The sequence below is a fragment of the Bos indicus x Bos taurus genome, chromosome 16 (genome assembly GCF_003369695.1).
Source record: "Bos indicus x Bos taurus breed Angus x Brahman F1 hybrid chromosome 16, Bos_hybrid_MaternalHap_v2.0, whole genome shotgun sequence".
NCBI lineage: Eukaryota > Metazoa > Chordata > Mammalia > Artiodactyla > Bovidae > Bos > Bos indicus x Bos taurus.
In genome coordinates this window covers 2,665,337-2,690,120 of record NC_040091.1, presented here as the reverse complement: position 1 = coordinate 2,690,120, position 24,784 = coordinate 2,665,337, and the positions used below count along the sequence as shown (strand labels likewise).

Below are 24,784 nucleotides of genomic sequence, written 5' to 3'. Positions count from 1 at the left end.
TATTAATTGTTGTATAATATTTGTACATATTAAGGACTAAGAACATTTCACCAAGAGGAGTTTCGGATAGGTATAATAGTTGTCTTCAGCTATTACAGAACTGACATATGCCACACAGAAATTGACCTAAGGAGAAGCAGCAGGACTCGTAGATAGTGAGTGGAATTTATGGGGAAACAAATGTTAGCTTAGAATAGAGAAGAGCTCCCAAGCAGAGTGCCTGTGGATGGGGTGGACTGCCCAGGGAAGAACTTACCAGTGGGACGGGCCCTTCGTGGTCTTGCTGTCTCTTATAGTTGCTGCAGAAGATATTCAAGCACTGGATGGGGGCCACGGGATAGGTAGAAAAAATGATATTTAAGACTCCAAGACCTGTCTGTCTTTTGGAAAGAAACAGTATTATCAGATGTGAGAATGTACGAGAATCCCTCGTTCTTGAACTTACGGAATTTGGAACTGAAGAATGTACTGTTAATTCCCTCTACTATAACAGAAACACAAGCCTGCTGTAAAACAAAAAGTTACTCAGGTGCGGAGGGTCTAAAGGAACAGTGGCGTCACAGCTACGTTCTGCCGTGTCGTGAGAGGCCCTGCAGTGCTAGGAGTGCTGCAGAAGGCCCTCGTTTCTCCCTCCCAGTTCCCCAGCTTCTCCCATTCCCAGTACTTCCGTTCTTTTGGCTGGTTTCTCTTGATATTTGTCTTAACATTTCTAAAGTACTTACGCATATTCCTGTTAGTTTAATTTCAAGAACTTACTCGTGACTTCTTACTACAGTGTATGTGGGTCTTGGCTCACCCTCTTACCCTCTCTTTACCCACTGAAATTGGGTGGACCATTGACCTCTTTGTTATCAACCCTCAAGTTACAGTGTTTGTAGGCACCTTCCTTTTTCGGTTGGCATTCCCAGAAAGGTCCTCTTGTGGACTGGGAGTGTTCCAGAGGTGGTGGGAGAGGCGCCTGAGTCCTTTGTGTGCAGACGTGAGCTCAGTCCCGCCACACGCACTTCCTCAGCTCACGCCTGCCTTTCTCTGCGTTGAGTGTCAAGTCTGGGAATACATTTATCTTGTCTCTGATATAAATAATGGTTTTTGAGCACAGTAAGTGCTAAGAGTTTTATGTGCGTTAATTTTAATTCTCTCGTCTGCAGATACTGTTATTATTTCCATGTTATAAATGAGAAAGTTGAAGTTCAGAAAGATTATATAACTTGCCCAAGACCACACAGCTAGAAGGTCATAATGTCTAGGCTTGAGTATAAATCTGACTTGAGCCTGTGTTCTTAACCATGGAACTGTGTTACCTCCTATAAGTTCCTAAGTAGCAAATCCTATTCATTGCAAAATTTGAATTAAGACTCATTTAGGGTTTCTTTTTCTGTTTGTTTGTTCTTTGTTTCTCTGTTTTCTTTCTTTTTTTTTTTTGGCTTTCTGTAGGTTACTGACCTATTTTTAGAGTTTCATCTTGACTTATCTATATTATTTTTGAGTTTCTTTCTTTGTCTAGCTTGTATAGCTTTTTAATGGTTGCTAGATATAACATAATATGTACATAACTTATCACAGTCTACTCACGTTGACGTTTCCCTAGTTTAAGAGCAGCATAGAAACTTTACCTCTCTTTCCCTTCCTTGTTTATAATATAATTGTCTTAAACATTTCCTCTATGTATATTGATATCTACCTAAGACAGCGTTAGGATATTTGTTTCAAACATCAGACCTTGAGAAAAAGTATTTAATTTTTTAAACACTTTTCATTATTCTTTCTTCCTGATGTTCTAAGATTCCTTCTTTCCTGATGATGTGAGATTTCTTCTTTGCTTAGAGAACCTCCATGAGCCATTCTTTTAGGGTAGGTCTGCCGGTGACAGAGGTCTTGATTTACCTCTTGGTTTCTGAAGGTTGCTGTCTGGATGTAGAATTGGGGACGGCAAGTCTTTTCTTCTAGCACTTGACAACATGTCACTGCCTTTGGGTCTCCATGGTTTCTGATGCAAAATTTGCTGTCATGTAAATTGTTGTTCCGACAAATAAGATGTCATTCCTCTTGCTGCTTTCAAGGTCTGTTTTCTTTGCCATTAGTTTTCAGAAATTTGTGTCTTGGAGTGGATTTCTTTGAATTCATCTTCTTTGAGGTTTGCTTAGCTTCTTGAATCTGTATGTTTTATATCTTTTGTCAAATTTGAAAAAATTTCAGTCATTATTTCTTCAAATACTTTTAAGCCTTACTCTCTTTATTTTCTCCTTAGAACTCTGATGCCATGGATATTAGATATTAGATCTTTTGTTATAGTCCCACAGGTCCCAGAGGCTCAGTTCATTTTTTTCATGGCATTTTTTTCTATTTTGTTAAGATTGGGAATTTTATATTCTGTCTTCCAGTTTACTGATTCTTTCCTCTTTTCCACTGGCTGCTGAACCCGTCTTTTGAATTTTTTTTTTTAATTTCAGTTTTTATATTTTTCAGTTCTTAGATTCCCATTTGGTCATCTTCTGTTTCTTTGCTGAGATTTCTTTTTTCCCCCATTTGTTCCAAGCATGTTTGTAATTGCGTGATGAAGCATTTTAATGATGGCTGCATTGAAATGTTTGTTAGGTTCGAATACCTGTGTTATCTCTATGGCAGTGTCTGTTGGTTGTCCTCTGACTCTCTGGGAGGGCGTGTGCTCAGTGTGTGTGCCCATTGACGCTGCTCGGTTGCTGACATTTCCATCACCTGGCCCAGGACATATGAGGCAAAGAGAAAACCTAAGGATCTCACGTCTGTGTTGTTCCTCAGATCCTACCGTACCCAGCCAGTCTGGCTCTTCTTTACCTTTGTTTTCTGTATAATGTCCAGGATGTTTAACTATACTTAGCAGGAGGAATTAATTTCTTTCTTAATTCTTTTAAATAACAGATACCTATCTCTATTGTTTAGCTTATACTTTGATGGTGCTACTGTAGGGCCAAATTCCGAAAATTCAACTACTCCTTCTTCTGCCTTCAAGGGGAAGAAAACTTGCTTTTGTTAAATCAACACTTAAGGGCCTGCTGATTTTTACACTCTTCTAAAATGTTTGAGTCTCTTTTTTCACTGAGCCATCTAAATTGTTATCTTGAACTGTTAAGAGCTTCTGTTGCTAGATATGAAGATATCTTGTCATGAAAACATTTATTGCTTAGTGTTAGGAAAGCTTATAGATTTGAGTATATGTTTAAAAAATGAAGAAGAAGAAACATTGGTGACCCATACAGTTAGGGCGATAAGTGTGACTCATGCATTTTTATCTGTAAGGTGATATGGTATTTTTAACTTAGAATATGTGCTAAGTTACCCTTTTTTCCTTCTCAGCTGGAGTCGAGATGGTCATAAGCTCGTGAGCGCGTCCACTGATAACATAGTGTCACAGTGGGATGTCCTGTCAGGCGACTGCGACCAGAGGTTTCGATTCCCTTCACCCATCTTAAAAGTCCAGTATCATCCGCGAGATCAGTATGTTTAATTTGAGCTATTCTTTCCTGGGGTGGGTCTGATTCTGTCTAAATTATCTCTAAGCTCATGGTAATTTCAGTTTAAGGTGTTAGGAGGCAAAAGCACACATCTCTTGAAACCTCTTCTACATGAATGAATTTCTCTGTCTTGGTTGGTTCTGAATAGATTTCAAAGATACTGTTGTGGTAGTTTACAATTAAAAACTGGCCTATAATAATTAAAACTTTGAAATGGGCAAAGATAGAAATAAGTATAATAACTGTTCTTGACCTGGGGTTTTCCCCCAATTATTTGAATTTCTTTGGTACCGGAAATAGTTCATTATGAAAACTACATTTAAGGAACTTCCCTGGAAATCCAGTGGCTAGTACTGTGTCCCTCCCAATGCCAGGGGTCCTGGGTTCGGGAAGCTGGATCCCACATGCAGCAGCTAAGACCTAGCACAGCCAAATAAATAAAATATTTTTAAAAATTATATTTATGTAGCTGCTGCTGCTAAGTCGCTTTAGTTGTGTCCGACTCTGTGCAACCCCATAGACAGCAGCCTACCAGGCTCTGCCATCCCTGGGATTCTCCAGGCAAGAACACTGGAGTGGGTTGCCATTGCCTTCTCCAGTGCATGAAAGTGAAGTCACTCACTTGTGTCCGACTCTTCGCGACCCCATGGACTGAAGCCTACCAGGCCCCTCTGTCCATGGGATTTTCCAGGCAAGAGTGGGGTGCCATCGCCTTCTCCTGTTTATATAGAGTTACCCACCATTCAGTTACTGAGATACAACTATTTTCATTTCTCTAGGTTCTCTTTTAGTTAAGTTCTCATTAAGTTTAAAGCTTATTATATAGTGCTTCATAGCTCACAAAGCACTTACTAGCTCACAAAGCATTTGTCTGTGTTAGCTGTACACAAATATGTATTTTTACATAGTTTTAACTGATGTTTTGCTTTTTCATTTTCATGCATATTTTACCAGTTTGCTACATCTTCATATTTATTTTTAATGATTACATTTTGTTTTGTCAAGGTAGGATCCCATAACTTTACTCAGTCATTTCCCTATTATTAGAAATTTAGAGTTTAGTCTTTTTCAACTATTTTAAATATCCTTGGGCTGGATAGGTTGATGAGGGTAGTGGATAGGAATTAGGGAAAAAGGGCAGAGAGTCAGCTTTCTGATACCATAGCAACTGCCAATGTGCTATTCATATTTTTAAACAGGAACAAGGTTCTCGTGTGTCCCATGAAATCTGCTCCTGTCATGTTGACCCTTTCAGATTCCAAACATGTCGTTCTGCCCGTAGACGATGACTCCGATTTGAACGTGGTTGCATCTTTTGATAGGCGAGGAGAATATATCTATACAGGAAATGCAAAAGGCAAGGTAAGCCTGGAAGCTTAGGAGCTGATGAAATAAGTAAGCATCAGTCATCCTGCATGTTGGCTCATTTCGTGTTTACTTGTTCTCTTTTCTTTGAAATTTCTTCTGTCCCTGGACTGAGTGTGCTTCCTGCCTGTGGCAAATACAGCCTGTTCTGACATGCCTTAATAATTTCTGTTCTTTGGATTTAGAGTGGTCAGAGAGTATTCGATCTAGAAGAGGATGGAGGGCCTTTACTGGGTGCTAGCAATAAAGGGCCATTACTAAATTATAAAATTTAAAAATCATCAATGGAATATTGCTAACAAGATGTCTGATATCTTGGTCTGAAAATATTGTATAATTTAGGCCACTTTAATCTGTTTTGTGTAGTAAGAAGTTAGGTTAAAAAAAGAGGTTAAGTAAGTTTTAGGATCCTTTTCAAACTTTTTAGAGTTTGAGTTCCATTGCATTTTTTTTTTTTCCTTTTTGACTGGGTCATATCAGTTAGTATGGCTACTTAAGAGAGTGGCAGTGTTGTGGGTATTTTTGTGGTAAAATGCACTTACAGCGTACTGTCTTAACCATTCTTAAGCGTGCAGCTCAGTAGTATAAAGTACATCGATATTGTGCAGTCATCAACGTCATTTATCTCCAGAGCTCTTTTCATCTCACACTTACCTTGTACTTATTAAATGACTTGCTGTTCCTTACTCCCTTTCAGCCCCTGGAAACCATCATTCTCCTTTCTGTTTCTATGAAGTTGGAACTCATCCAGTATTTTTTGTGTGTGACTGGCTTATTTCACTTAGCATAATGTCCTTAAAGATTCATTCATGTTGTAGCACATGTCTTCAAAATTTCTTTCCTTTTCATATCCAAGTAATATTCCATTGTATGTATATGTCACATTCTGTTTATCTGTTGATGGATACTTGGGTTGCTTCCACTTTCTGTCTCTTGTGGATAATGTTAAACACTGTCTTTTAAACATAGGTTAAGACATTGTCTTTAATTGAAGGGGTAAAAGCAAGTTGAATAGAGACACTTAGGTTTTCACCCAGTCTTTGCCCAGTTTTAAAAACAGAACCCGTATCTAATTACTGTAAATTATCAGAATATTTACTTACTTTTTTTCTCTGTTAAACTTTAGATTTTGGTCCTAAAAACCGATTCTCAGGATCTTGTTGCTTCCTTCAGAGTAACAACTGGAACAAGCAATACCACAGCCATTAAGTCAATAGAGTTTGCCCGGAAGGGGAGGTGAGTACCCGGAAGGGGAGGTGAGTGCCCGGAAGGGGAGGTGAATGCGGCCTGTCTCTTTAGAGACAGTCTTAAAAGTGAGCAGAACGCAGAATACATTGAGAGTCATAGTTTTTGTGTGTATTATACTTAAACTTTTTAAGAGTTTATTTAAAAAATATTTGTAGAAACGGTTACTGTCTGGTTCTTAAGTTTGTAAAATTTACTGCATTGAGCCAGCAGACACATCTTACCGGAGTTTCACAGGCAGTTGCTTTACAGAAAAGATGTCTGAGTGGTCTGTGCTTAGAACCAAAATGCCTGGCACATGGTAAGCACTGGGCAGAGATGAGCTATTTATTATATTGTAATCAGAATTGATACCGCAGAATTCACATAGTAATTGAATATGCAGTTTACTTACGTGAAACTTATTTATCCTCTTACTTTCAGATGTTTTCCTAGTAAGTTTGGTTACCCAACTAGAAGTAGATATCAACAGAAACAAGAAGAAAATAGGTTGTCAATAAGAGAAATTGTCAGTAAGAGAAGTGATGGTCACTTTAGTTTGTATAGAAATCACTGTTCACACTTAGAAGACATTCATGTTCAATTTCTCTTGAATTCAGAAAAAGTGAAGTCTGTAAGAAAGTGGTAAAATAAGTTGTATTTTAGACAGATTTCCAACACTTCCAGTGTTAAAAATTTGGGCAATCCAAATGATATATTAACTCATTAAGAAGAATATATTGTACTGTAACTAAAATAAGCCAGAGGAATGAAGTGTTTATATATATGTAACTGTAAGCTTGTAAATTTGGGAAACTGGTTTCAATATATAGGTTTTGGATTTTAGTCAAATACTGGTACATATAGGGTTCAGGGATTACACAGGAAGTACTGATATAAAGCATTTTCTCACTTCACATTATATTTTAGCTTGAAAGGTGACAAGTAGATATATAAGTAGTCTGGTCCATTATTTTAGATTTTTACTCATTCTCTTCCTTATTTGTTAGTTGTCTTGTGGTATTCTTAGTAACTGGTAGTCATGGAAAGTGTTAACAGGAACAGATTTCTGACCTCTGGTGTTGATATTTTTATCGTTTCTGTAGTTGCTTTTTAATTAACACAGCGGATCGAATAATCAGAGTTTATGACGGTAGAGAAATCTTAACCTGTGGAAGAGATGGAGAGCCTGAACCCATGCAGAAATTGCAGGACTTGGTGAATAGGTACGTGCCATAACCCGGATGAATGTGTGCTCATTCATTACCTGGGGTCCGGTTCTGGTTCTCCTTGGGTACTTTCTTTGTCCTTAGGACCCCGTGGAAGAAATGCTGTTTCTCTGGGGATGGGGAGTACATAGTGGCAGGGTCAGCCCGGCAGCATGCCCTGTACATCTGGGAGAAGAGCATTGGCAACCTGGTAAAGATTCTCCATGGGACCAGAGGAGAGCTCCTCCTGGATGTAGCTGTAAGTAGGATGAGAGGTTGCTGCTGTTACTTACGTAACACAGAAAACTGGATTCACTCTTAGAACTGACTTTTCTTTGCTTCTTTAAAATTTAGTGGCATCCTGTTCGACCCATCATAGCGTCCATTTCTAGTGGAGTGGTATCTATCTGGGCACAAAATCAAGTAGTAAGTACTTTTCTAGTTATGCTTTGAAACTAGATACTCTTTCTGTATCAGTGACCCTTGCAAGTAGTAAGACAGAAGTTCCTTTATTGACTTTCTTTTCCACAGATTCTTCTAACCTGATCACGTGGTTCTCTGCATCTAGTTTTGCTTTACGAGGAGGGTCTTGGTCCAAAGCCAGTTTACTAGCTCTGCTTTCAGGGAGAAAGTCTAGGGTACTTCCTGGTATATTTTTCTGTTGCTTATTGAGATAGAGCTTTCTTGTGCTTTTCCTATTTTCAGCTCAGTTAGATTCTGTTTTGCATTTGGTTTTATTTTGAAAACTTTAATTATATTTTTAATCCATGTAGTCATAAGAAAACTTAACATTTTACCTCAGAATTACATCTTAAAAAGATGAAGGACGTGCCTGGTGGTCCAGTGATTAAGAATCCACCTGCTAGTGCAGGGGCCACTGGTTCGATCCCTGGTCCAGGAAGATCCCCCACGCTGTGGGACAGCTAAGCCCCTGTGCCACAACTCTGAGCCCGAGCTCTAGAGCCAGTGCTCCGCAACAGGAGAAGCCAGTACGTTGAGAAGGCCATGCACAGCGGTGAAGAGTAGCCCCGCTTGCCACAACTAGAGAAAGCCCATGTGCTGCAGTGAGGATCCAGCACAGCCAAATAAAGAAGTAAAATCATTTTTTAAATCCTTAAAATGTTTTAAAGAAGACAGTTGTTCATGAAAGAATTGCAGTTAATAATATGGCATGTTTAAGATAGGAAATGTCTTAAGATAGTAAAACCTATAGATATCTAATTTTTATTATCTGCAAAATTTGGTCTCAGAATTTTGAGTCTCTTATGCCCAAGCCTTTCATTTATGTCCTTAATGTCTAGATTACAGACTGTTGCTTTCTCCTATGGTTAAGTAGTGTATTTTGTTTTTGGCATAGGAAAACTGGAGTGCATTTGCGCCAGACTTCAAAGAATTGGATGAAAATGTAGAATATGAAGAAAGGGAATCAGAGTTTGATATTGAAGATGAAGATAAGAGTGAGCCTGAACAGACAGGTAATATTTCTCAATTGCAGATAGTATTTCCCAAAGGAAAAATGATTGTTTTAACTCAGTACTCATTGTTAATTTGTGCTGAAAATTCATTTCAGCACTTAGTCTAATTTTTTTCCTCTAAGCTTGCACTTTTAATAGAATCTTTATTTGTAAGGCATTGACTCAGAGCTTATGTGGGCATTACTAGGGCTTGAGCAGCTCTCTAATGAGGATTTGCATACAGCACCTAGCAAAGCCACCCACACATGCTGGGTGCTGAGCTGCTGCTGGGTGTTGTCATTCCTTTGTCAGTAACAGGAGGTAAATAGCATGGACTCGAGTCAGACTGCCTTAGACAGAATACTTATTCTTTAAACCTGAACTTCCTTATCGGTAAAAACTCTGCCTTTTAGGGTTGTGGGAAATAAATGAAACAGTTCGTGTAGAGGGCTCACAGTAGTGGCTAGGTTATAATGAGCATTCAGATGTTCTCTTCTAATAGATCATGATCGTTGTTATTTCCATCTCTTGGCTTCTGAACTTCTAAATAGGAAACACCTTGAGAATAAATACCTCACTTTATAGCCCCCTAGTGTATAAGCACAGGGCACAGGGCTTTGCGTCTGGCGGGGTTTGTGTGTATGAATGCGTAATGTGCCCTGCTGGCACTGTCACTGACTGCTGGGCTTCTTGATGGTGCCAGGAATCAAGGAATTGGCGTTGAGGTTAGTTCTCTCCAGCCTGAAGGTGCCGGTCCTCACTTCTGTGACATAAGATATCTTGTATGCTTCAGGAATCTTAGGAAGACTGTCGGGACTATAGGATATTTTGGACTGTATTGGTGTTATTGGATTGTGTTGCATGGAAAGCTTCTCAAACTTGTGCATAAGTTGTTTCTTCTTCCCATCTCCTTGGCACATTGCACATGCCTTTATTGTAGCACTCACGTTGTGGAACTGAAATTATCCGTTTCTGTGTCTCCCCAGTTAGACTACTGGGGCTTTTACAAAAAAACTGTTCCCAACTTTCTGGGGCAGTGCTGTATCCCCAGTGTCTAGCATATGGTGGAAGTTCAGCACGAATTTGCCAGACGACTAAGTTAAATGTGTGCCTGATTTGCCTCCTTTGTTTCTCCTGGATTTCAGTTTATGAACATCCTAAGCTGCATGTAAGCAGCAGTCTTCCACTTCTTCTCACAGCCCTACTGTGTTTCTGCCCTGCAGGGGCTGATGCCGCAGAGGACGAGGAAGTAGATGTCACCAGCGTGGACCCTATCGCGGCCTTCTGTAGCAGGTGAGCTGGAGGCCAGGCCTCAGGGTGCGCCTCCTCTTCAGTCTCTGGGTGTGCTGCTCAGTCCCCACTGTTCCTCAGTCCCGTCTGCCTTTAGGCTCAAAGAGTTAACTCCTGTGATGTGCAAGAGGTCCCTTCCATTCTCCCTTGATAGAAAATCTTAAGGAAGTGAAGTAATTAATTTTATGCCATTTATTTTTACTACTCATTTTATCATATTGTCTGATTTTCTTTTATCCATCTTGGCTTTTGTGAAATTTTAGGTCCGTACCTGTTGCTTATGGTTAGATGATTCTGCCCTAGAGGAAGGGTTCATGGTTTAAGCAACTTTCTCCTCTTTTTTCCTATCCCTTTTCTGATCCTGTTCCAAATAGTGATGAAGAACTGGAAGATTCAAAGGCTCTATTATATTTACCCATTGCCCCTGAGGTAGAAGACCCAGAAGAAAATCCTTATGGCCCCCCACCGGATGCAGTCCAAACCTCCCTGATGGACGAAGGGGCTAGCTCAGAGAAGAAGAGGCAGTCTTCAGCAGACGGGTCCCAGCCACCTAAGAAGAAACCCAAAACAACCAATATTGAACTGCAAGGAGTACCAAATGATGGTAAGGGCCGCATTTCCTCTCTCTCACCTGATAGACCCACTCTCCAGCACAACCTGTAATATCCTTTCTGGCTGATATTCCCTTAAAGGAAGTTTTCCATGAGTCTTTTTTATAGTGTTTTACAGCTTTGTAACAATTTTATCTGCTTTCACTTCTCTTTTAAAATGGGGGAGATTCTGCCCTCAGTACTTTTCCTACGATAACACGCTTTAAGTCTTCTGACGTCTGGATCAGTTTGTTTAAGTACCAGGCTTCCTCTACCTCTCCTCCCACATTCTCGTTAGGTGATAAAGTATACTACTGGTCAGATCTGGGCAGTCTTAATTCTAGAAGCCTTGTTAGTCACATGGTAGAGCCTGGATTCTTACCCTGGTCTGCTGAGTTCCAGAGCCCATTCACTTTCTGCTTTTACGTGCCAGTGTGTGCATGTGCACTCCTGTTCTGACTTGTGTGATAAAGTATCAGTGGGTCTTTGATCTCCCTTTTCTATTTAGAGCTGCTGTCAGTCAGTTCAATCGCTCAGTCGTGTCCGACTCTTTGTGACCCCATGAATCACAGCATGCCAGGCCTCCCTGTCCATCACCAACTCCCGGAGTTCACCCAAACTCATGTGCGTCGAGTCGGCGATGCCATCCGGCCATCTCATCCTCTGTCGTCCCCTTCTCCTCCTGCCCCCAATCCCTCCCAGCATCAGAGTGTTTTCCAATGAGTCAACTCTTTGCATGAGGTGGCCAAAGTATTGGAGTTTCAGCTTTAGCATCATTCCTTCCAATGAACACCCAGGACTGATCTCCTTCAGAATGGACTGGTTGGATCTCCTTACAGTCCAAGGGACTCTCAAGAGTCTTCTGCAACACCACAGTTCAAAAGCGGCACTCAGCTTTCTTCACAGTCTAACTCTCACATCCATACATGACCACTGGAAAAACCATATCCTTGACTAGATGGACCTTTGTTGGCAAAGTAATGTCTCTGGTTTTCAATATGCTATCTAGGCTGGTCGTAACTTTTTTCCAAGGAGTAAGCATCTTTTAATTTCATGGCTGCAGTCACCATCTGCAGTGATTTTGGAGCCCCAAAAAATAAAGTCTGACACTGTTTCCCCATCTATTTCCCATGAAATGATGGGACCGGATGCCATGATCTTAGTTTTCTGAATGTTGAGCTTTAAGAGAGCTGCTATAGCTTGGTGTGAACCATATAGGCTATGTGTGCCTTTTGCCCAAGCAACTATTTCTCATGTAATGGCTGCTCTTTTGTAGTATTACAATTAGTAAACAAAAACAAACTTTTCTTCTTGTGTTAGTGGACTTGGGACACAAGCAAAACTCTTTGCTCATGGGTAGGCGGCATGCGTGTGCTTGCTTGGGGTGACGTGTGGATTCCTTTCCAAGCCTATCTGTCCTTTTACAGAAGTCCATCCACTACTGGGTGTGAAGGGGGATGGCAAATCCAAGAAGAAGCAAGCAGGCCGGCCTAAAGGATCAAAAGGTAAAGAGAAAGATTCTCCATTTAAACCGAAACTCTACAAAGGGGACAGAGGTTTACCTCTGGAAGGATCAGCGAAGGGTAAAGTGCAGGCGGAGCTCAGCCAGCCCTTGACAGGTAAGGACACATTGGGAGCACTGTCTGGCTTTCTTCGTGGCCTTGCTTTGTACAGCCCCTGACTCCGTTTAACTGCAACATTTTTTTCCTTCCTTCCCTCCTTTTCCCCAGTGGCAGATAATTCTCTGAGTTTTAAGCTGCTCCCAAGGGCAGCTCAACCAGATTTGGCGTTATTCAGTGGCTGTTAACCTTGGGTCCATAACTAGGTTTCAGGGATCTGCATTCCCTTGGTCTTTTTTTTTCCCCCTCAAAAATTCTTTTTAACAGCATTAACTACCTGCTACACTTGAATAATTTCTAAATGTTGATGCCTGGTCTAGCTGTCTCTTAATCCCAAAGTCCTACTGTGCCTAACTACTTCCCAACCAGATTTGGCTTAATTCAGTGGCTCTTAACCTTGGGTCTGCAACTATATTTCAGGGGCTCTCCATTCCCTTGATCTTATGTGCAAAACTTTGTGTGAATATTTTTGTGGGGGAGATGCTTATACATTTCACAGGATTCCTTTAAGAATCCATGACCCCAAAAAGGGTAAGAACCCCTCGTTTAATTAATATTTTCATCTATATTTGCCTCTGTGTTTTTTGTTTTGTCTCAAAGATCCAGGCAGATAACCAAAAATATGAGCTTCTTTATACAGCCCCTGACTGTTTAACTGTATCATCTTTTTTCTCTCTCTTCAAATTGTTCAAATCCCAGAGGTGGTGTTTTTCTCTCTCTCAGTATTCTAGAAACAATGATGGAGTTGTTAGTAGTACTGTCATGTTAAGGAAGAAGATGAGGTTTATTTTATTTTATTTTTTTAAAACAACACAAGAGATTATCCAAAAGACAAACTTTGTAGCTTCTTAATACCTAAGCTTCTTGATACTTAGCGAAGTTTTCGCAGTTTTCTAGGTTTGAGGGATTTTTATTGGAGGATGGAGAACAGTTTCAGTTTCCTATCAAATACTTGTGAATCTAGGCTAAAGGGTCTTTTGTTTGGAAAACAGTAATCAATTTAGCACTTAATTCTACTGAAACATTGTTGGGTTTTGGAAACTTTTCTTTCAGGCACTGCTTTAGTTAGCATAGTAGTCTCAGTTTTCTGTGGCCAGGTCTATAAATTCGGAGGCAGGACTAACAATGTATCAGTGATTATATTTGAGGGGATTTTTCCACCATATTAAAAATTTTAATTGTGTTCATCCAAATGTGAGGATATGCACTAGAATGCAAACCAGAGCTCCTTAAGCCAGTTCACATTGTGAACATCAGTTCTCTCCTACAAGAAGCTGGAGCGGGCTCAGTGACTCATCGGTCTGAGTATTCCCCCTCAAATTCACTGGATTTTCACAGTCTTAAACCGTACCACTAGGGCACTAGCATTTTTTCCCCAATAACAGTATTTATGTTACTCCGCTGATTTATCACCTCCGCATTCAGTTCATTTAGGGCCATGTCTATATATTTTAAAAAAGGCCCTAGAACAAGTTATATGGGTATTGCTAACAAAGACTTCAGGTCAGTAATTGACTAATGTAAATAAAAAATGATCCTTCCATAACCCATTTCTTGCATAAGCTGATGTTACTACAGAAGAAACTATTTAAATTTCAAACCAATTTCCCTGACCTCAAATGCTAAATTGCTTCAGGATGATTTAAAATGTTGGCAAACATGTTGAATTAATTTAAGTACTCTGACACAGTTTCCCAGCATCTTCAGAATCTATGTAATTAACCATTTGCTCTTTTAATACTAAGTATATGGTAAATAAACCATTTAAAGTTTTTAAAAACCAGATTTTTCTTATGGCCATTAATAGTAACTAAATATTTTTGGCACTTTCCAAATTGGGCTTTTGTCAAAGGTCCCATGAAGTACTCTATGTTTTATGGCTCAGTGTATAAGAGCAGTGGTGTTTTTTAGCTATGCTTCAAAAACATCTAAATAACACTGAAAATCAGAATGTTGCAAAGTTTACTTAGCCCTAAATGAACAGGTTCTTTTATTCCCTTAAGTTCTCAAACTACTGCATTGAAATGTTGAGGCAGGTGTAAAATACATGGTGTTTGTACATGTCAGCATTTCAGAGCTCCTTCTAGCAGAGTGGTTATCATTATCAAGGCCTGTTAGGAGTTTATTCCCACTCACTCAGCTGACAAGTTTAAAAGAGGGTTAAAACCTCCTTAAAGGCTAAAACTTGTGTCTTGAAATAGCAGGGTGCTTCAGACTGGATTTTTATTTTCTACATTATTGTTATTAGGCACTTCAGTTGGTCAGCCTTAAATAGAGGCAGTTATTTTAATGACTTCATCCTTTAAAAGGACTAGGGGAGACTTGTACATAACAAGGCCAGAGTGAGGACGTGCTTTCTTATAACACAGACAAAAGAACTGCCTTTACTGCAAACATTTTACCAGCTTTTCATGATCATACTGTTTGGGGTTCGCAAGGGAAGAATGCTGAAGTGGTTTGCCATTCCCTTCTCCAGTGGACCAGGTTTTGTCAGAACTCTCCACCCTGACCCACCTGTCTTGGGTGGCCCTGCACGGCATGGCTCATAGCTTCACTGAGTTACACAAGGCTGTGGTCCATGTGATCATTTTGGTTAGTTTTCTGTGATGGTGGTTCTCTGTGGGCCATGGTATTAAAGTTCTTGTTTCTTCTGTCTGCCCTCTGATGAATGAGGTTAAGAGACTTGTGCAGGAAACCTGATGGGAGGGACTGACTGTGGGGGAAACTGCTTCTTGCTCTGGTGGGCACTTGAGAGTGAAATAACTGGCTTTTAAAACTCAACATTCAAAAAACTAAGATCATGGCATCTGGTGCCGTCACTTCACAGCAAACAGATGGGAAACAATGGAAACAGTGACAGACTTTATATTTTTTGGCTCCAGAATCACTGCAGACAGTGAATGCAGCCATGAAATTAAGACACTTGGTCCTTGGAAGAAAAACTGTGACAAACCTAGGCAGTGTATTAAAAAGCAGAGACATCGCTTTGCAGACAAAGGTGTGTATAGTCAAAGCTATGGTTTTTCCAGTAATCATATATAGATTTGAACCATAAAGAAGGCTGCATGCCAAAGAATTGATGCTTTCAAACTGTGGTACTGGAGAAGACTCTCGAGAGTCCCTTGGATGGCAAGGAGATCAAACCAGTCAATGCTGAAGGAAATCAGTCCTGAATATTCATTGGAAGGACTGAAGCTGAAGCTCCAGTACTTTCGCCACCTGGTGTGAAGAGCCAACTCATTGGAAAAGAACCGGATGCGCGAACAGTTGAGGGCGAGAGAAAAAGGGGACGACAGGATGCGATGGTAGGATGGCATCATTGACTCAATGGACAAGAGCAAACTCTGGGAGATAGTGAAGGACAGGAAGCCTGGCGTGCTGCAGTCCGTGGGGTTGTAAAGAGTCGGACAGGACTAAGCAACTGAAGAACGACGTGGTTGTGTACATTGCATATTTGCCTGTATAATCTGTACTTCCTTCTTCCCATCTTGTTCTCTTGCCTTGGTTCCTTGCCCTTTTCCTATATGGATCTCCGAAATGGCCAGATGAAACCCCAAAGTGTGCTGAGGAGCAGGATTGTCAAAAAGCCCCAAAGGGGTGATGTGGTTGAGTGCCAGCCCTTCCTTAGAGGGCCTTAGCCACTAGCTGCCGTGTGGGATCTTCATGAAAACTGTGACTCTTGGGGAGAGTGCTGACACTGAGTATCGTAGTGGGCCGTCAGAGGTCTCCGTTTCAAGACAACCTATCGTGTCTTTTGTGTGGATTTCTTTGGGTGGGGCTTCATCCAGTACCATTTTGGAGGGCCCAGAGGCTGGCTAACACATGCTGTTGATTTTCGCTTGGCTTCCCAGGGCCTTTGAGGTAATAAACACTCATGTCTCACATTCTTCCACATCTTGGAGGTTTTCAGTGAAGCAGCAGCTGCTGTCATTGTGGGTTTTCCACCAGATATTAAGAAATGAAGCTTGATCCTCAGTGGCTGAGGAGGAACCATCCTCAAAGATCAGTCTGACGGGTGTACAGTATTTGCATGTTCAGTGCTTTGTGGACTTTCCTTCCCCACAAATGCCCTAGTTTTGCACTAGAGCCAAATTGTTTGAAGGCAGGATTATAGGTGTAGGCTACTGCTCAAGTTGATAAATGGCAGCTGTTTGTTACTATGTATAATTGATCAGTTAACTGAAGAAACTGTTCAGTAAGCGCCGATTAGTCCTGACAAAGCTGCTATAGTCTGTTGCATGTTGCAACAGGAGATTATGCATTTCAGGGGACACTTGGAAGACTAATAGAGCACCAATAAAAGTAATCTAGCCATCTGGAATCTGGGGCTCGAAAATTCTTCCCTGTCAAACAGCTCATCAGTATTGGATAGGACCAGTGGGCCCACATCCATGACGACGCACTTTCTGTGGTAGGGCCCGTCAGTGAAGCTCGGGGGAAACTCTGAACTGGGGACTGCTCAGAAAGTCTGTATCAGCATTGCTCCATCTGTCAGATTCCCCCTAGTTACCTTACACTTTCCAGAGGACAGTCTTCAGGATCAAAACTGAGATGTGAGCAGAACCACCAGAGTCCCTGTTGCCCCGTGACCACTCAAGGATTGCCCAAGAAGTAGGGCTCCTTGACAGTGAGCACTGTCAGTAGGAAGGGTGACAAGCTGTGGTCTGTCACGTATGGGGTCTAAAGGCCTTGTGGGACGGTGGGCCTGAAGGGCGTGGGATGGTGCTCCTTCTCGAGGGCGGCAGAGGCCAGGCTGAGTGGAGTTGTCACCTCAGGCCCACAGGCCCCCTCAGGCTCCCCTGCGCCACCGCGCTCCTGGTTCTGGCCCCGCACCTTGGGCCTCTGAACCATTTCCTGTTCATTTAGTGAGTCTGATGGTTTTAAATGATTGGTAGGGGCTTTCCCCCAGCCCCTTTCCTTTAAAAACATGATCAGTCTCTCAAAGACTAATCTATGAATTCCTGCTAAGATCAGGTTTTTAGATGGCTAGTTGGGTATTGTCATTCTGTGTGGTCTTACTATCTGACTAAGGTAATGCTTGAAAATTAATATCCAGTGTTTTCTAGGCTACCCTGGCTTAGCTGCTTTGGAGAGGTAACAATAGCAGCTGTTCACTATGAGCTGAATTTTTCTTAATTTTCTATCGCTGGAGGTTTCTGTTATTATGTTGCAGCTGAATAACATTCGGGGCAGATTTTAACTCACCTGGAGATCTGCTTTTCGCTGCTCTGTGTGTCTTGTCCTCCTCGAAGATGTGCTGCTCTGGTGCTGGTTTGTTGCCTGCCGCCTCAACAAGCTTTGTTTCTGGTCTGTTCACAGGAAGAGGGCAATAAGAAAAAACACTAACTGACCTCAGATGAGCCGTATAATGTAGCTTATTAATCATCTTGAGTGCCGTTATAAAATGCACACCACTTTTCCTCTCATGATTTAGGCTTAAAATGTCAGTGTTGTGTCTTCTTTTTAAACTTAGATTGGTCAGAGTCCTTGTGGGAATGATCATGAAAGCTACCTTAAAGTATTTAAAGTCCTGTAGAGTAGATTCTTTTATCTCAGATTATTTTACAAATCAAGAGGTTAATCATTACATTTTATGTTGAAATATCTGAAAAGCTTAAGTACACTTCTGGGGCTTCCCAGGTGGCTCAATGCTAACAATCGACTTGCCAATGCAGAAGACATGGGTTCGATCCCAGATGTGGAAAGATCCCTTGGAGAAGGAAATGGCGACCTACTCCAGTATTCCTGCCTGGAAATATTTTTAACATGTAGCACCCAGGAGAGTTTCAGTCTGTTCTCAGGCAAATTGGAATTTATTTTTATTGCCAGTTTTCATATGTGCTTGCACTTTAAGAATCGGGTTAAAAGCAAATTATAAGTGGGTACTCTTTTTTTTTTTAATAGCTTGGGCAATTATTTTAAACCATTTCCCCTTCAAGTAGCACGTCCTTCTCCATTGCAGACAGCACTGGGAGGGCCTCTCTTCACCGTGTCCTCTTTTTCCACTTCTTAGTCAGTGTTCCACAGCAGCCCGTTTCAGGGTGTCCTTCAGAGATTGAACAGCTTCTGTGGAGTGACCAGGGAAGTGTTCATGTCACTATTTAGGGTTCTATTATTAATCAGTTGCTGGTGCACAGAAATGCCAGCAGTGGTTTTCATTCGCATTTCACCATATTCTGCATTCTGAGGAGTTGAGGGTATCACTTAGGGAACAGGGGTGTTTGAACAAGGGTGTTTTGCTCATCGTTAATCATTTAGTGGTGAATTAGTCTAATGTATGAAAGATTGAAAGATGCAGTACCGTAGAATTTCCTATCCTTTGCTTGCTTCTCTTTTTGAAATATGAAGCATTATTCACACCTGGGAGAATAGTTAGCAGCTGGAAATGTGTAGAAGTCTGATCATTTTGCCCTTTTTCTCCCTTTGGGGGCAACACTGAGAAAAGTCCTGGGGGCATGGTTTGGGATTTGAATTATTTGTTGCTTCGGTAAAGGGTACTTGGGAGTTGGAGTTGGTTTCAACTTAAAGTGGAGGGGTGGGGAGTTCTTAGCTCATGTTTGCTTAGAATGCCTCTTTTAGCATCTTTCAGTATTTCTGTTCTTGAAAGTAACTGGTCTAAGTTGATACTAAATAAATCTTTTTATTTCTAATCTCTTTAGCAGGAGGAGCAATCTCAGAACTGTTATGAAGACCCTTGAAGTTCTTCATTCTTCCCTACTTTGCCATCATGTGGCCTCTGGACACTGTGGTCAGTCATCTGAGATTGACTTTAATTTAAAACAAAGGCCTCTGTCTTCCACCCAGGAGGTGGAAGGAGTGAATTTTATGTTTGAATGAAGAAGTGAATTATGGAAGAAGAGTATATGTCCCTTCCCTTTCAAGCATAAGTCCAAATAGACTCTCAGGAATGAGGATTTGTGAAGACATCAAACAGGAGTTTTGACTCTTTAAAAATGCTCGTTATGTTGCTGGAGGAGATTGCTGGTCTGCTCGTCTGTCTTCCCTGTACCCAGCACCGTTTCGGCTTCTCACTTCCTATCTCCTACTTGCCTTCGCTCCTCAGTGCATGTCCTTGAGTGACTTACTTTTACCTGAAATTTTGCTGCCTGTATCCTAGAAAAAACTTCGGTTTGCACATTCTTTCTTCCATTTTAAAGTTACCTACTCACCAGATGCCTCCTATATTTCCATAGTCTGTTACAAAGGACGGGCAGAAATGAAAGTGCTTGGAGATTTCAGATTTTCTGAGAGAGAGATAGGAAAGGCCCCCTCTTTTTAACATTCTGTAACATTTTGCTCAAGCTGGGCTGTAAGACGGTCAGGGTTTTTCTTGGTTTTCTTCTCATTGCATGTTTCTCTCCAGTATTGGTTCATTCAATCATGGTTTATGAAGATAGCTAGTTTCATTTGGTCTCCAGCAAAGAATCATTAGTAGTTTATATTGCTTTACCTGTACGGGCTTCCAGAGACAAAAACAAACCGGGGTGTCTCTGAACAAGCTTATTTTATACTGGGGTGGGGGAATCTATGCAAGGACTAAATAAAACCGTCCATAATCAAAGCAGCAACAACACAATTCAAATAAAAAATCAAGGAACCTTTTTTTTTTATCATTGCTTGTGGACATCTGTCCTTCCCATCAGTCATCGTGTTTCCCCACGCTCCTTTTCCTTCCTACGTGTTTCCAGTCACTTCCTTTCTGTGAAAGGTTGCTTAGCTTTTAAAATTTTTTAATTTTTGCTTTTGCTGTTCTTTGTATAAAAACTAGCAGATTGGATGGCTGTGTCCCCCAGGTGTTTGAAATTCTCTGAAAATCCAGAGTGAAGAAACGAGGTGTGCAGAAGGCTCTCTAGCCCCTCTGAGTAGAGCTTGAGCTAACTGGAAGTGCTCAGTCTGGATCATCATTTTCATGGTATTTTCAAAGGAGAGTTAAACACTGTGCTTATTGGGAAATCTCTGTTGGTTGGTGGTTGCTTCAATAGGTAGCCAAACAAGTTGATTGCTTTTTGGATTTTAGCATAGAAATCAAAGTAGAACACATCAGCAAGAGTCTCTTCCATTCCGTCTCTAGAACCAAAATGTTCAGTAGTTGAAGAGCTCTCCCTGAACCAGTGGCCAAATGTCTATATTTTTAGATGCCACTGTCTTTTCCTCAGATGCTCCTTTTGTGAATTTCATTTCCTATTTCATATCAGACCAGCGGTTGAGATTGGTAGGTGGGTCACTAGGCATGTTTTTGTTTTGCGGACATTATTTCCATTTCATTTCTCTCTCTACTGTACACTGCAGCAGTATGCAAACTGTGTGATACAGGCGGCCTCTGCCTTATTTCTGCAAAGTAGCCGGGTGTCCTCTGCCTGAGCATTTGGGTGTTCAGCCTCTGTCCGCCTCCTAAACTGGCTCCTGAGAAAATCAACGTCAGCCCTGCCAGGGTGTCTGGTAGCAGCTCCTAATAATTATTTATGCTTCTGGAATTGTTTGCAGCTCCTGAAACCTTGTGTCCGTTTCAGTTTGATTCTCTCGATTTGTACAATATATGCATATTCTTTTTTCCCTTCTGTCACCCTCCCCTCCCCTCGGCGTTTTTTAATGTCCTGTAGTTTTGTATGAGAGGAGACTTAGCCTCGGGTACTTCTTGCTGAAGCTTTAATGCTTTGTAAATAAAATCGGATGTTTATTAAAGAACAGGTCTAGGTGTTTGCTTGTAGACAACTGATCACTTCTGAAAGTCACCAGCCTCTTCACTCTGTGCAACAGAAAATACAGCTTACTTGGTTAATGTTATTAATAGATCTTCTCTATATCGAAATACAGAGCTGGAAGGGCTGAGAGGTGGCCTGGTAGTCTAGATATCTGCCTCTGGAAAATATTATATTAAATAAACAAAGCAAATTTGTGTTAGATCATTTAGGAGTGACCTCTCTCCAAATTCTTTTGCTCAGTAAGTGTGTGACTACACTGCAGAGGCCGCAGCACTAGGAGACATCCCAGAGCTTACAGAAACACTTGTGAGGAGCCTCCTGCCTCCCAGGGGTCTTTCTTAAAGTGTAACTACAGATAAATTCCTCTTCATGAGCACTTTTTCTGCCTAAATTAAATAGCTTTGAAATCCACTGACTACTTAACTGTCTCTAAAGAATAAGAATATTTAAGTCTTTGATTTTAATCATCTCTAATCTGAGTGTCTATTTACGAATCTTCCCTGTTATGTGACTGAGAATCTTTCTGACATCACAGCTGTTTCCTAGCAACCTTGACCCAAGCGGATTATGAGCTCCTTCCGTGTTTCGTGGGGTGGAGGGACTAGACTGAGAGGCAGGGAGATTTAGGTATTCTCTCCCCCAGAATATATCTTTTGTTACCTTGGGAAGGAAGAGTGCCTAAAAGTGAGAAACTGTATTTAATATTGCCTATCTTGCTAAGCATTGATTCTAGAAGACCTCGTGGCCCTTGCCTTCATGAATTTTCATTTCTCTTTAAAATTCCTTACACATGAAGAGTGTTTCACACTTTACAAAGTGTTCTCATGTACAGTTTATCATACGATGCTCAAAGTGACCTTCCTGAAATAGGCAAGCAGTTGTTAATTTACAAAGGAGAAAACAAATTTAGGAAGAGGAAGTCACTTGCATCTTAGTCCAGAGTCCTTAATCCTTTTAATAGAAGGTTTAGGAGCATTTAAAGGTGATGATAGCTTAATTCAAATTAATCCTCTCTTTTTAGAGTTAGTATTTGATTTCTTATTTGGTCAGATTTAACGGGGATTTTGGAACGTTTGAATTCAGATCCCACAATTTGGGAAGGGTGAGGAACAGTATAGCCTCAGTGGGCATTGAGGTTATTTGGAAATTCACTTCAGCTTCTGAAGCCTTTTCATCTGTCTTCCCAAGAGGCGGATTTAAATTCATTAAAAAGATGTGAAAAGAGTGAAGACTTTGGGAAGGTGGTCGTTAGCAAACAGACAGTAAAGCAGCAGTATTGTGCCTTTTGTCTGCCTGCGGCCTCACCTGTTAATAAGGACTAGACCTTAATTGTAGTTTTTTATTGACGATGCATGCATCATATCTTTTGACTTTGAAGGCTATCTTATGTCAAAGGAATTGAGTTATGACGTCGTGGTGGATATAGCTGGAACACCTCAGGTATTGGCTGAGGGTAGTGAAATGCCTGCTAAGACATGAAGACTTCGGCCACTAGTTTCATCCCTGGGAGCCTGGTGTTGGCCTTCTGTCTACCTGTGGTGGCGACTTCACCTAAAACGCTGGCCATCCCTGAGAAACTGCAGGAAGCTGTGGGCAAAGTTACTGTCAACGCCACAACCTGTACTGTCACCTGTGGCCTTGGCTTTAAGGAAGAGACTGTCTGTGAGGTGGGCCCCGATGGAGTGAGAAGGAAGTGTAAGTCTCAGCGCCTGGAGTGTCTGACCAACTGGCTCTGTGGGATGCTCCATTTCACCCTTCTCATAGGGAAGGAATTTAAGCTGAGCTGTCTGAGTCCAGACATCCTGGAGATCGGGCAAGGAGCTTTCCGATTCACCTGGAGACTTGCTCGGGGAATCATCTCAACTGATGATGAAGTCTTCAAACCCTTCCGAGCCAGTTCCTACTTTATAAAGTTTCAGTCCATTCAAGAGTATGACTCTGGGACCTACCGGTGTGATGTGCAGCTGTTAAAAAACTTGAGACTTGTCAAGAGGCTCTATTTTGGGCTGAGGGTCCTTCCTCCTAATTTGGTGAACCTGAACTTCCATCAGTCCCTTACTGAGGATCAGAAGTTAGTGGACGAAGGCCTGGAAGTGAATTTGGACAACTATTCCAGGCCTCAGCACCCACCGTGGAAAAAGAAGGTGGCCATAGCTGTGGGAATAGGAGTTGCCGGTGGCGTGACTGGTGGTGTGCTGGTGAGCATCGTGCTGTGCGGCAGGCTGAGCGTGATCCACAGCAGTGCCAGCCTTGAGACCTTACAGGCCTTGCTGCCAAAGGGCGGGATGCTCAGGAAGCCAGACTAGGTTTTCAGGGGGGTGTTCTGGCTGGCTGCTTGTGGGCTGGCTAAGAGGGAGACTTCCGTTACCAAAGAACTGAGCGGAGTGTGTGGGACAGGCAGCACGATGGTAGCTGTGGGCAAGTCTCTAACTGTGTCCTGGGTGGACCCCTTCCAGCTCTTCCCTGCCCACCAGGTACCCGGGAACCCCGACTGCAGGCATCTCCCTGCTCCTGGGACGAGTTGTGTCTTCCACGTTTGCATTAATTTTCTGCACTTTACAGCTCGTATGCCTCCTACCATGACCTCCCTTCTGAGGAGTATAATCATGTAGAAGGATATGACAGCTTTTCTAGTGAAAGCAGTTTTTTCCTCTTCATTAAAATAATTCACAATAACTATACGGAGACCTAACCTTTTCTGCTCTTTAGTGTAAAATTTCTTGTCAGTCGTTTAAATTGTCCGACCATAATCAGTCTGGTTTTGGGTTAAACTCACACCGGAGTTTTTAGAACAGACATTGAACGAACTGCTTTGTTCGCGACATAGCCCATTTGTGGCAGAGCCAAGGGTGATGACGGCTGCAGACTGGAGTGTGTAAGAGACGGTCACTGAAGGTTAGTAAGTCATTGGCCACCCTCAGACCTCCCAGGCCAAGCCTCCGTGCTCAGGGCCAAACTGAATTCCTGGCGAAACATTGGATTTTTCTGCTTGTAGATTTCCCCTGAACGGTTTCTTGGCTTGCTCCCTGATCCTATCCTTCTAGCAACTTCAGTGTCCTGAAGCTTATGTTGCTGGAGAGGTCAGGTTGGTTTCTTAGAGCAGTCAGGGTCCCCCGAGGGAGGACTAGTAGCTCCCTTCCTCAACGGGAAATCCAGTCTTAAGAGGTCATTCAGGCTGTGTCTGACGTAATTGGCTTGGCTTGTGGAACCCTCAGGGAAATGGCTCTTGGGCCACCAACTGAGCTGATTCTGTTTGAGAGAATTAGCATTTCTTCCCTTTGCTGTCAGTACAGAAGTAGCAGAAATAAGACTGGGACCAGTGGTTATCTTCTCTGTCCGTATGTCCGAGTCACCCAGATAAGCTTTTGAAAAATAAGATTCCTGAGTCCCAGCCTGAGGATGCTAACTCAGTGTAAATTGTGACCAATGGATCTCTTGTTATTCTGTTTTAAATAAAAACCTCAAGCCCATAAAACAGTTGAAAGTTTGGATGGCACCCATAGACGCTTTAACTGGATTCACCGATTGCAAACAGTTTGCTCCAATTCTCTTCCTCTCTAAATACATACTGATTTTACATGAAACACTTGAAAGTGAGTCACGGACAGAGTGACCTTTCACCCTTAATCAGTTATGTCTCTCAATAAGGACATTCCTCTGTGTAACTACAGCGACTGTATCACACGAACAACTCCCTAATCTTATGTGTAGTTGATACCTCATTTCTCCCAACTTATAAACTCTTGGAGCTTTTAAAGTTTGATCCAGGGTCAAGTGAAGGTTCATGGATTACATTTGATTATTTCTCCTAAGTCTTATTTTACAACAGATCCCCTACATT

At 41.6% G+C, this 24,784-nt stretch overlaps 2 protein-coding genes across 5 annotated transcripts in view; both read left to right on the top strand.

The window, feature by feature from the left end:
* The window catches only part of RBBP5 (RB binding protein 5, histone lysine methyltransferase complex subunit), a 40,303-nt gene extending 19,377 nt beyond the window's left edge, over positions 1-20,926 (top strand). Inside the window, exons 4-14 of one of the 4 annotated variants that reach the window (XM_027564266.1) lie at positions 3,334-3,474; positions 4,691-4,853; positions 5,983-6,092; positions 7,187-7,306; positions 7,394-7,547; positions 7,643-7,714; positions 8,646-8,763; positions 9,966-10,035; positions 10,407-10,636; positions 12,050-12,241; positions 18,901-20,926. In XM_027564266.1, coding sequence (XP_027420067.1) covers positions 3,334-3,474; positions 4,691-4,853; positions 5,983-6,092; positions 7,187-7,306; positions 7,394-7,547; positions 7,643-7,714; positions 8,646-8,763; positions 9,966-10,035; positions 10,407-10,636; positions 12,050-12,241; positions 18,901-18,929 — 1,399 coding nt within the window. In that variant the 3' untranslated portion in view covers positions 18,930-20,926. The remainder of the gene's footprint in view (positions 1-3,333; positions 3,475-4,690; positions 4,854-5,982; positions 6,093-7,186; positions 7,307-7,393; positions 7,548-7,642; positions 7,715-8,645; positions 8,764-9,965; positions 10,036-10,406; positions 10,637-12,049; positions 12,242-18,900) is intronic. The other 3 variants (XM_027564268.1, XM_027564269.1, XM_027564267.1) reach the window with 3 other exon arrangements.
* Positions 20,927-21,025: 99 nt separating this feature from the next.
* Positions 21,026-24,422, top strand: TMEM81 (transmembrane protein 81). Its single transcript, XM_027564270.1, has one exon. The coding sequence runs from the start codon at positions 22,419-22,421 to the stop codon at positions 23,247-23,249; it is 831 nt and encodes a 276-aa protein (XP_027420071.1). The 5' UTR covers positions 21,026-22,418; the 3' UTR covers positions 23,250-24,422.
* Positions 24,423-24,784: the final 362 nt, after the last annotated feature.

Bases quoted from the DNA above. Each gene is read 5' to 3' on its own strand.
- TMEM81 (XM_027564270.1), top strand. From the start codon at position 22,419: ATGAAGACTTCGGCCACTAGTTTCATCCCTGGGAGCCTGGTGTTGGCC.